Source organism: Pteropus medius, unplaced genomic scaffold (genome assembly GCF_902729225.1).
Source record: "Pteropus medius unplaced genomic scaffold, Ma_sr-lr_union100, whole genome shotgun sequence".
NCBI lineage: Eukaryota > Metazoa > Chordata > Mammalia > Chiroptera > Pteropodidae > Pteropus > Pteropus medius.
In genome coordinates, this window is record NW_024352149.1 from 309,400 (window position 1) to 321,489 (window position 12,090).

The 12,090-nt window shown below is 33.1% G+C and overlaps 1 protein-coding gene and 1 non-coding gene across 8 annotated transcripts in view; both read right to left on the bottom strand.

Annotated features, from left to right (window-relative positions):
* Positions 1-1,677: 1,677 nt before the first annotated feature.
* The window catches only part of TAB2 (TGF-beta activated kinase 1 (MAP3K7) binding protein 2), a 73,110-nt gene continuing 62,697 nt past the window's right edge, over positions 1,678-12,090 (bottom strand). For 5 of the 7 annotated variants that reach the window (XM_039846939.1, XM_039846937.1, XM_039846938.1 and 2 more), the window contains 4 exons: positions 8,531-8,691; positions 8,227-8,320; positions 6,839-6,919; positions 1,678-3,706 (listed from right to left, as the gene is read on the bottom strand). In XM_039846939.1, the coding sequence (XP_039702873.1) occupies positions 3,564-3,706; positions 6,839-6,919; positions 8,227-8,320; positions 8,531-8,691 (479 nt within the window). In that variant the 3' untranslated portion in view covers positions 1,678-3,563. The remainder of the gene's footprint in view (positions 3,707-6,838; positions 6,920-8,226; positions 8,321-8,530; positions 8,692-12,090) is intronic. The other 2 variants (XM_039846941.1, XM_039846942.1) reach the window with 2 other exon arrangements.
* Positions 8,836-8,954, bottom strand: LOC120589437 (5S ribosomal RNA). The gene has a single exon (XR_005649489.1). It is a non-coding gene; the product is annotated as a 5S ribosomal RNA (ribosomal RNA).

A 12,090-nucleotide genomic window follows, 5' to 3' on the forward strand; every position in this document is an offset into this window, starting at 1 on the left:
AAGATTTGTGAGGTCTATCTGGGGAACAAGGTGCCATAGTGTTAAACACGCAATAGTTTTTGTAGCCTTTCCAAGTTACTAGGTAAGTCAATGAACTATTACAATACAACATGGCAATGCTATTTTTGAACCGATAATATAGAAATATAGTTACAAACACAATGTGTTACCAAGCATTTTTACATGATTAACTACACTCCCTTAAAACAAAAACACAGCTTACTACATATTGAGGGGGAAAAACCCAACTTAATATAAAGCTACAAAATTGTTTTCTTTAGAAGTCCTTTCTTTTCTCTGTTGCCTAATTATACTTTCAGATAGAAGCAATAAAAATTAAAATGCAGCTGAGCCATTTCATCTTCAAGTAAAATGAAAATAATTGTGACTTCTAAAAATGGAGCCAAAAATATGTCACGTTACAGAGAAATAGAAGCATTTTGTAATATTATATGGGGAACTATGCTAACACCGAGCAGCAGACATTAAATGTGGAATGGCCTTGGGTGCCACTACAGATTTAATATTATTTTCTAAGGCCAACTTCAATCACTCATGGACTGCATATTATATATTACAGTTCATTTCTTAAAACTACCATTGCTCACACCATTTCCCACTGACACTGAACGAGGACAGAGAAAACTCTGAAAGGTCAGTCTACTATGCTATTTATAAATGCTTTGATTAAAATGTTTAAAGTTAATATCCAATACAGTTTTGGACTATAGTTTCCTGTATAATTTTAATTCTCTAATATAAAGTCTGTTAATATTAGACTGTAGGTACATCCAGATTAGTCATTTAAAAAATAAAAAATTTAAAAGAAAAATTTGCAATATGATATGCGTCTCTGTATAATGTTATCAATGATAGTAGATACTGGTCAACATTTTAATGTAAAAGTTTTCCAGTCAAGTCCAGTTTACATGAACTGTTAATTATCCACCTTCCCTTTAAGAATCGAGAATGTCAGTACCTAAAAATAACTAGTGATGAGGAACAGAAGTCCATCTTTCCATCTAGGTTCTTAGTACCTGTAACTGAGTTTTAGTGCAGTTCCTGAAAGGTGGTCTCCGGACAGCCAACGTGCCCAGGTCTCATATTCCCTGGCAAAGGGTATTTCTGTCCCACTAGGTTTAAAAGACCAATCAAGGCAAGGCAGGGTTTTCTACAGCGACATCATAAAGATGTCAGTGAGTGCTATTTTGCTCATTTCAAGCTCAGAAAAACCGAGTCATAATTTTTTGAAAATTGTTAATATAAAAGGTTCTCTTCAGGAGAAGCACCACCCTCCTCAGGCCCTAATACATTTTTTGAGAGAGCAAATATTAACTAAATGACTACTCGGGCTAACTGATCCAAGAAATCACATTTCTAACAATGCAGTAAAGTTTAAAAACTCAAAAAGAAAGGAAAAACTAAAATAAACTATGGAAATAAAGCTATATTCATTTCTTCTTGCTCAGCTGAAACATGACTGCTTTCTTTTATCAGGTAAAAAGCAGCTTGGGGAAATTGATAAAATAATCCAAGAAATTCAGTTGAATATCATGATGTCATGAGAAGACTCTAGAGAATGAGTTTTCTCTGGTTTTAATTAACTATCAAATGTTCTGCTGGGGCATAATATATCTCCTCTTCCGTAAACTTTAAAAACAAGTCACAAAATCCAAATTAGAATATAAGTTTTTTTAATTTTTATAAATAACTTATCTGTTACAAAGATAGTTTACCCAGCTAAATCACAAAACCATCAACTCAAGATATCCAAATTACGTTTTATTAATATAACAAGTAAAAACTGATTTATCGATCTTCACATAGAACTGCAGATGAAGCTGAAAAACAAGGCCTATTTTTAAAGCAAAATGCATCAAATGTAAGGGCTTTGGGTCTACTGTCTAATTAAGTAGGATTGTCATATTTCTTCCCATATACACAATGCAAAGCCTAAAAGTCAAGGCTTTGACATTCATATAGATCACCTGTGGTATTTTCATTTAAAAAATATCCATTTGCAAACATTTACAGTGGGTGACAGTTTACATTATCTCCTATATTTTGCTATATTTCAGCACTTCCCTTAGCCCCATTCTAAGCACTGATATATAATTTCATAATTTTGTTTTTAAATGCATACTGTTTTTTCTTGATTTCATTTAGTTATATACATTCCTGATCATCTGAATAATTATTTTCCTTATAAAAATATATCATCACAATAAAGAGATGCTTGAGGTTGCTTCAGTGTTCAAGTTTGCTTTTTTTTCCAGCTTTTCTTCAGTTGTCCTAAATACGACTAGCCTTGTTTTATAAATACACATGATACTGCCACCAAGTCAGGTTTAGAAACGAACAGTAAAGCATTTAACTTCTCTCAAAATAAAAAAAAAAAAAAAAAAAAAAGGGCTGTAGCTGGTTTTGAGACTGTACTTTCCCAAGAGCGATCTCCTGTGAAAGTTCTGTGGGACACCAGGTAGATGGAGCGAGTTTAACCTTGTTGCTGTCAGTGGGTTAAAAATATCTTTTGTTTTAAGCTTCCCTGTGGAAGATAAAACACTGTGTTGTGTCACCCACTGCTAAAGTCAGTATATAGTGTGACCTACAGACTAAGTCTTGTAATATTTTCTGCAATTCCCTGTGCAGCAGCTGTATGTCTTCACAGAATATCGGCACTCATGAGGGCAACGTACAGAATAAGTAGAGGAAAGTTATTTTGTGCATAGTTTCATTTCATTAATGCTTTTTTATTTTAAGGCATTGGTTCTTTCAGGTAAGGCTTAAAAAGGGACATGATCGTGCTTAATCACTAAAAGGAAAAAAGAAAATTAGTTAACAAAAGACTATTACACTATACATATAGAAATATAAGAAAATAATAAAGGAGAAAAGAAATCACTTAAAGCAGACTCAAGAGATCTGTACAGTAGGAAAAGCTCTGGGATATTTCACTGCATGTTTGTACAGACAATGCATGCTGCTTTCCTCTTCATCTTTAGACCCTAGATGCTGGCTTCAGAGTGGAGACGTTTTCAGGGAAGACAAAGATGAGGCCAAGAGTACCACAGATTCGTGAAGTTCCTCCCCCATCCATTGGCACTATGCGGCAGCAAACAGTTTTTAAATAGTTAAACCTTGTTCCTTTTCTTCATGTTTGTAGTGTTTCACCGGAAGCTTTAAAAAAAAAAAGCCATCATTCCATTCCTTCCTCCTGTCAAAATTCAGTAGTGACATGAGGGGAAAAAGGTACTGGGAACACCTAGGCATCAACACATGGAGAATGATTCATAACGGGCTACTGGTTAACACTGTACATGGCTAGGCAGTGGGCAACCAAGTCTTTCAGCAGATTACCTTTCATGTGGTGAATTTCAACTGCCCGTGACATTAGACTGAGGTATTATTAGCTCTGTGGGCTGACATTTAACATTAGCACAACACCATCTTGTCACACCTTCGATCTGACAAAATCCTATGTAGCAGTGAAACTTTTCCCCTGATGACAGATTAGTTTCTTGAACTTCAGATGTGGTTTTATAGAAGATATAGGGCCTTTTGGCTCAGAAATGCCTTGGCATCTCACACTGTTCACAGCGAATTAAGGCTGGATGGTTCAAAAAGGTACAGGCAGTACAATTCCACTGAGCCCCCTCGTCATCTTCTGTATCTTGAATCTTTGGTGTTTTGATGGTGGACCTTTGATCTGTAAGGAAGCAAAAGAATTATTTTAGAAGCAAAAAATCACAAAGTCATAAATTACTGCCAATTTTAAACACTACTTGTACCGCACAGCATCAAGCCTTGCTTGTTAACCAAATGAAGCATCTAGCTGAAACTGACACACATGCTTGACCCTCACCAACCTCTATCAAGCAGGTACTTCTCTGCTGAGGAATAGCAACATGGATATGATGCAACCACCTCGTTATCTCCCTAAAGGGGAAAAAAGCATCATTTTCTCCAAATTATAGCTGGAGAAAAGGGAAATCAATTCATATGGTAACTGATAGCAAAGATTCCCATAATGTCACCTGAGACTGTGAAAAGGTGTCCTATTACAATACAATACTGACAGTGAATTTAAGTCTCATTAAAGTTGGAGTTTCATTTCCAACTGAAGTAATATTTACAATTCTGTTTTCTATTAGGCATGAAAGTTTTTGTTAAATGTTCTCTATCTGTGGAAAATGTAAGCCTTGAACAATGACACATATAAAATAAAAAGATGAACTAATATCTATAATCTTATTCAACTATACCTCAAAACCAGACCCTGGAGAAGTAAATCGGTATAAAAAATTTAGCATACTTTATTTCTCATTTTATTTTTAAATCGTATTTATTATGGAACAGTAGAAAGAACACTAGATTGAAAGCTATGAGGATGCACTTCTGCATCTGGCTGTGCTACTAACGCCTAATTTATTTGCTCTGTGATCTTAGATAAATTACATACCATCTCGGTTTAATCTTTCTTACTTATAAAATAAAGTTACTGCAGCTTTAAGAGGCCAATGTTCTAGAATGTTTGAATGAACAGAGGAATCTTAAATACAAGGAATAACTATATTACTCCAATGTTGCATCTAAAATGAAATTACATTTATTGAACTTTTTTTTGAAAGGGGTCCCATTATAAATTTAGAATAGCATTCCTACAAATTAGTTTTGGGACATTTTAAAGTAAAAGGAGCATGCACTATTAGGTTTCTCCTGTCAAGGTTTAAAATTTAATGATTCAAACTATTAAAACAATGTATATTAATTTGCAAATTCCACCTACTAGACGGGAACTAAATGATACCTTTTCTGCTACTTTAAAAGACAAACTATTATATTTAATAGATGAAAATATAGGAAGTTTTTACAAAAAATTTAAAATAATTAAGTGATCTTTTGTATTCTGTATCTCTTTCGTAGCACCTTATTTACTGGTTAGTCTTAAAGAACATTTTATTGCAAAATTCCCAACTTTAGGCATTGGTCAATTTTTAGGCATTAGGACAATTTTGCCACATGCATGAGCAACTTGAGGATATTATATAGTAATATTTTTAAAATTGAATAATTTTAAAACAAGGCTTATCTAGGAAAAAATATTTGAAAAATCAAGGGTCTGACAATACTAGTTAGTATCCCCTAAAACACATTAAAATCAATACAGTTAAAAAAAGTTTAACTTTTTCTCATCGGAAATTATTTCACACTCTTTATAGAATACTTTTTTTAATTTGGGGATCCATCCTACTTACCAGAATTCTAGTCTCACTCAGGTGTTAGAAAACATTCCACCTGGCACATTTTTAGTAAAACTTTGTTTATCCTTTTTGTTTAACTACAAAGGTTTTTTAGATAGGGGGACCACTCACTCTATATTAACACTTCGATCTAGGCATCGTCTTCACTTTTCTTTTTAATGAAAAATCTCCAATGGTTTTCTTACATCTGCACAATCTCATTTGGCACTTAGAATTATAAATCTTTTTATTCGAGGTATTTGGAAACTAAACCACTATAATTGAAAAAAGAGGAAGTTACACTGCAAAAGATGGCTTGTAATTTCAGCTGTTTAAAAAAACTGCCTTATGAAGGAGATCTGATTTTAAGAACTAAACAAACCTCCATTAGGGAAACTAGTAACTCTCCATTTTAGCCTTAAGGCAAAAATGATTGACCTGTTATTTCACCAAAAACAGCCAGCACACAAGCTTCCATCTTTCGTAAAAAAGCTTTTAAGTAATGATTTTTTTTCTTTTTACTATGAAAAATTTCAAACATATATACAAAAGTAGAGAGAATAGTAAAATAAACTCTTATCAAGACTGATCTTATTTATATCCCACCTCTCCGCTACCCTCAACACAGAAGTATTAAATTATGTTGAAGCAAAACAGGAATATTTTTATAAGAAAAATCCCAGTTTTTGAAAGAGTAAAATGATAGTGAGGCAACGCATTCAGAGTCTGAAACCCCCCCTCCGCTTATTCTAAGGAGGCAGCTATGCCACCGTTTTCTTTATTCCTTTATTCAATTAACACTGAACAGCATCCAGTGTTTGACTACTTGGTTACTGTGTCAAACGCCCTAATCTCACTTCTGCACCTCTGTAAGAACAGTTCATTATAATCCAGCTATGTTTAAAAACATGAGTTAAAAAAAAAAAAATGAAGATACAAATAGGCATAATTAAATTATATTTAAACAAAAATGAAAGAGTGACGAGAACAGGCTGCTGAATGAGAATGTTAAAATTCTTGTAACAAAACAAAGAATGAGTAACATACTTGGCCTTTCTTCTTCCCATTTCTATATATTTTTTAATGCTTGGAATAAAAAACCCACACACATTTTGACATTTCCTAGTTTGGAATGCATATAGTCTCAGTTATAAATCAATGATGTAAAATGACTGATAATTTTCAAAAATTATTCATCTGGAATTGAGTATTTGATTATACAGAGTCATGTATAAATTAAACAGGATACTCATAAAAAATAAACTTCCCTAAGGTATCTTCCTCATCATTTGTCTAAAATTATAAAGAATACTAGTGTTTGCACTGGATTATTTTGGGGCGGGGAGAGGGGTGAGATTCGCTATTCTGGGAGTGTGTGATGAATCCTAAGGACATTCATACTACTTTTTAAGAGCTAAATACATTACACTTTTGCATCTTCCCCAATCCCTAGCATATAAGTAAAAATAAATATCTTCCTAGTGAATCCATCCAAGAATGCCAAAGTTTGCTAGAGTGGAAGTTTGCTAAAAATAAAATTTTCTAAAATCTTGTTTTTTCAAAATGTAACAGTTTTCACACTTAATGGATACACTAACCTTTGGGTTTTGGTGGCACGGGACCTACAAATCCAATATTGTCATAAAAGTTATGAATAGCGCTGGGATTAAAATGTGGTCCTGAAATATATAAAAAGTAAATATATCAATGTTTATAGCTTAAAAATATTTATTTTTTAAAAAGCAAATATTTTATTTCTAAAAAATAATCACAGAAATGCTTTTCATTTATTTTACACCTCTATTCTCAGATTATATGTAAGGATTTCAAAACAGCTGAGTAGGCATAATACAGTACTCACAACAGAGGTCTAAGTGGTAAATTGGGGAAGAAGTCATATGCTAGTAAGACAGTAATATAATTAGAACCAGACCCCTGTGCTATGAAACAAATTAAAATAACTAAAAATTTAAGGATTTAAAATATAATTTTAAATGATCAAATGTGGACTTAAGCAACTAAATAGCTTGGCCCAAAGTAAGTATAAAAACCTTGCACTGATGTAATATAGAGGTTCAGATTTTAAACAAAAGGAACAAGTTCAGGACTATAGTTTCTAGACCAGCCCTAACTTTTTCTCTCCAAAGTTAAATTAATGTATTTTCCTATGAATATTTCAAGATAAATAGTTCACTGACGTTTTCAAATAAAATAAAACAAATCATCTTTCAGTTTAATGGATTCTGGCACAAAATCAAAAGTACAAGAACTTTTTTTGTTGGCTTCCTTCTCTTTCCTATCTTTTCCATTTTATATATCTCTATTATTTCCTTAACTTCAGAATTAGGTTTAAGTTATAAAATTTCCTTTTAATTGTCTATGGAACTGAATTAAATTTTAAACATTTTTTACCACAATAAGCAATGATTGCTTGTCAATAACAGCTCAAGTATAATAAACAAATTATTCTAATAATTTTATAAACCACTTTTTATTCTCTTCTCTATTTTGTCAATTAAGATAATGTCATTAGGGTGGAGGTGCCTTTTAAATTATGTTTTTAAAAGCATAATAATTGAAAGGTAAAAGAAAAAAGGGAAATACAAAAAAGGTGTATGAGTACATATATTTTAATCCTAATAAATATTATTGTAACACATTCTACTAATACATAATAGCAATACTTTCCACAGTACATGGGAGATACTAATCCTTGTCTTCCTTTAACACATGAGTAAAGCAGATTTGAAGGATATAAAATATATCGAATTACTCCTCAACCAAAAACATACTTTTTTTTGCGGGGGATGGGGGGTGGGAGGTGGGTAGAGGAAGACAGAAAACCCCAATAGTTCTTTAGCACTATCTGGCTCCAAAGCCAAATGTGAGACGGTAAGATTATGATTGATAAATCTGTTTTTCGCCACAGGAAAAGAGTTGGTAAATTTATACAATGAATTTCAGCTGAGTATGCACTGAACTTTACCTCGGGCTTGAAAAAGATCAATTTCTTTGGTTAAGCAGTCAATGTCAATCTGGAGTTGTCTATTACAACTTCTCAACTGCTGCATTTCTTCGAGCTGAAAGATAATTCCACGTGAGAAGGATCTACATTGAATTCTCGTGTCATTAGTTAAGAAAGAGTAGAGTTTGGCAGGGGAAGGTAAGAAGAGAAAAACAAGTATGAATTAAGAACTTTTCAGAAAACTAGATCAAGCTTTTATACTTACGACATACTGCCTATTCTCATGTTCAAGCACAGAGGTCACAATAGTTAGAGAAAGACTTACTGAAGGTATCTGGGATATGGAATTCGATCTTTTCAGGCGCCTTCGAGTTAGATTATTTTCCATTTCATTGACCTCAGATTTTAGTTTATCCAGCTTTTTCTTTTGAACCTCAAGTTCTCTTTGAAGTCGTTCCATTCTGGCCTTCTGGTGTACCAATAGAGCTGTAATACATATTAGTGAATATGAGGACCCACACCTTTAAGCAGCCTTGGGAAAACAAAACAATGAATAATATTTCTGTGACAAGAGTTTACCAAGAATCTCAAAGATACATTAAAACAAAAGATTGTGAGTTTTTTTTTTTAAGCCTACAGCACCCGGTATTCCCAGATGGTCTCCCATCCAAGTACTAACCAGGCCTGACCCTGCTTAGCTTCTGAGATCAGATGGGATCGGGCTTGTTCAGGGTGGCATGGCCATAGACAAGATTGTGAGTTTAAATATTTAAAATTTCAAAATTTTAACTTGAAAATTATTTTAATTAGGTGGACAAATGTCACTCACTTTAACCTATTTTTTTTTAGGGTTTAGATAAACCCACTTTATGCCAAAGACAGCATTTGTAGCCCATTACTTCTCTAAAGGCTCTAGTCTAGTCAATTAACTTACTACTATTTAATTCATATGTGATCTTCTGAAAGGATAAGCCCTTCTACTCCAAAAAGTCCGACATGTTTGGACTATGCATGTTATTCTAATAGGAACATTTTAGAGATATTTTAGAAGGGAATGTGGGTTATGTTGAATCCATTTTGATATATGCAACAAATGAAACATTGATTTTAATCTACATGAATGTTCAAATTGCAGAGTAAAAACTATATACCATTTAGAGAAATCACACACATATGTTCCAATTACCTTTTGTAAAAATATTTTCCAAAGATTTTTCAAGAAAGAAAATAAGCAATCAATCTTGTAGCATGAATGATGAACTGCCTGGAAAACCTAGTAAGGCATAAAAATTGACAAACATTCTTATGACCCATCCCTAGATAATATGAGCCTTGTTTTTTAGGGTACTGGACTGAAAGTGAAGATACCTCAATCTACTTCTATATTCAGTCTGGTAGTGTATTCTAGAACCATAATTAGGGTGTGGGATTGGGGAAGCTGTTCGGCTCAAATACTTCACAATTAACTTTAAAAAGATTTTTCTTCCACAAAAAACTTGACACTAATAATCCACAGATTTTTTTCCCTCTGTAATTTTCCTTATTTATTGGAAGAAACACATACAAGGGCATTATGTTTCAAGTTTTAAAAACAATGGCGAATTCTCAGAAACACTAAAATCCTGGTACCCTCTCTGCTAATTTTATATTCCGAGAACACAGGGAGGTCTTTCTGGAGGTCTGCATGTTCCTGGCTGAAAACCTGCTATGTCTCTGCACATCTATACCTACTCTAGCTTGTTCTGTCAAGCCTATGTTAATTTAGATTATTTCATTTGACTTGTGGAGTTTTATCCCTCTATTACCAAAATATAAGAATTCTGCATTAGGGTTTATTTATTCTCCTAAAAGATAAGCACGTGGGCTTTTATTTTTTGAGTGGGACAATAAGAGAAGAAAAAGTGAAGGCAGGAAGTGGCAAGTTAAAGTAAAACTAGGAGTAATATACTTTTCTTCATTTCTAAATTCCAATCACCTACCACTATATCTCAAATGGCATTAATTAGAAACTTGTTCAAATTAATTATTTTATTTAAAAGCAACATTTCTTAAAATTAATGCTAGAAATTTTCTCCCAAAAAGTTTTTTTTTTTTGCTAAATATGTAAAAGAAAATTTAAACACATTCTGATAGTGGTTCCAATGACTAAATGATGGTTTATGTTTATGCTGAAATTAGAAAACAAGATATATATTTGTGATATTGTTTAATATTATATGTGGAGAGAAACTGCAATCCACTTTATACCACACTTAAGTGATCATAATTTATACCATAAGGGCAGAGAGAGAGTTCAGGGTGAGATTATTACAACAATCAGTCCCAGGCTGGTGATTTCCTTTAGGAGCCTAGCAAAAGCAAATGCAAACTGCTCTGTTGACTGATTTCTACTACCAGGAGGTACTACTATGGAATCCATAAAGGAAAAATCCTCAATGAAGAGAAGTTCTCAGAAGAAAAGTGACCAAACAAGAAAATGATCTACCATGAGAATCAATGGCCTGAAAGGATCCCCCCCGCCCCGACCCATTTAAAGATTACGTAACAGTCTGAAAGAAGCTATGGAAAAGTCTGTTTAAGATGATTATAGTGATTAAAAAACCCAAGAATATAACAAAAAATAAGACACTGTGACTAATAGAATAGACAGATTTGGAAAAGTACCATAACCTCTTAAAATGAAAAACAGTTATTGGAATGAAAAAGCCAAAGAGATAAACAGTAGATCAAATATAGTCAAAGACACAGTTAGTGACTTGGAAGATAGATCTAAGATTATTACCCAGTACACACAGAGATTAAGTGATAGAAAACATGAAAGAGGAATAAAAAAATCTCACATAAATCTGAAAAAAAAAAAAAAGAGTTCCAGAAAAATACGACAGAGTGAATGGGGGAGGGGCAAAATTGGAAGAGATACTGCTGAAAAAATTTCCAAAATTGAAGAACTAATAGATTCCAGAAGATAGAGGGATAATCTGTTCACCAAAATTATCAAAGTATGGATGAATAAAGACATATCCAGATAAAGTCTGGGGGAATTTACCAACCACAGACTGCTGCTGAAAGAACTACTCAAAGAAATTAATACAAAAGGGATAAGATGAATAAATCTAAAAAAGGAAAAAGACCATGGTAGTGGGTGAGGCGGCACAGACTGTTTAAAACAAAGGAAAACTAAAATATTAGAAAATAACAAGAAATTGGACATATGAAGATCAGAGGGGAAGCATTCTGAGGTTTTGAACGTGTTTATGAAGAATACTTCCAACTGTTGCTAAACCAAATATACATGTTAAAGATTTAAGGATCACTAGTAGAGAATGCTAAATAGGATGCAGTTTCTAAATTAAAAGACTGAACAAATGGAAAATCAATAAAATTTGATTAAAACTTACATGGCAGTAAAGGAAGAGAAAAAGGGAAAAAACTGGAAAACAAACAAAAAATGATGGGAATAATTCAAATACATCAGTAATCACAATAACTACAATCTAATTAAATGTATCTATCTGTTAAGATGCAATAGATCAGCAGACTGGATTTTAAAAATTCAGCTATATGCTATTTATAAGAAACACTTAAAATATAATTCACTAATCCATTCTTAATACACCTAGAGCCTATTACGTGTCAAACACTGTTGTAGGCACTTGGGAAATGAATGAACAAAACAGGCAAAAAATCCCCTGATAGAGCTTATATTACAGAGGTGAGGGGTAGGGGTGGTGTAGGAACAAGGCTCTAAATAAGGGGTCAGCAAACTATGGCCCATTAGCCAAATGTGACTCGCCACCTGTTTTGTGAATAAAGCTATAATGGAATATGGCCGTACTCACTGTTTATTGTCTATAGCTGTTTTTGTGTTATGGCAGCAGAGTTGAA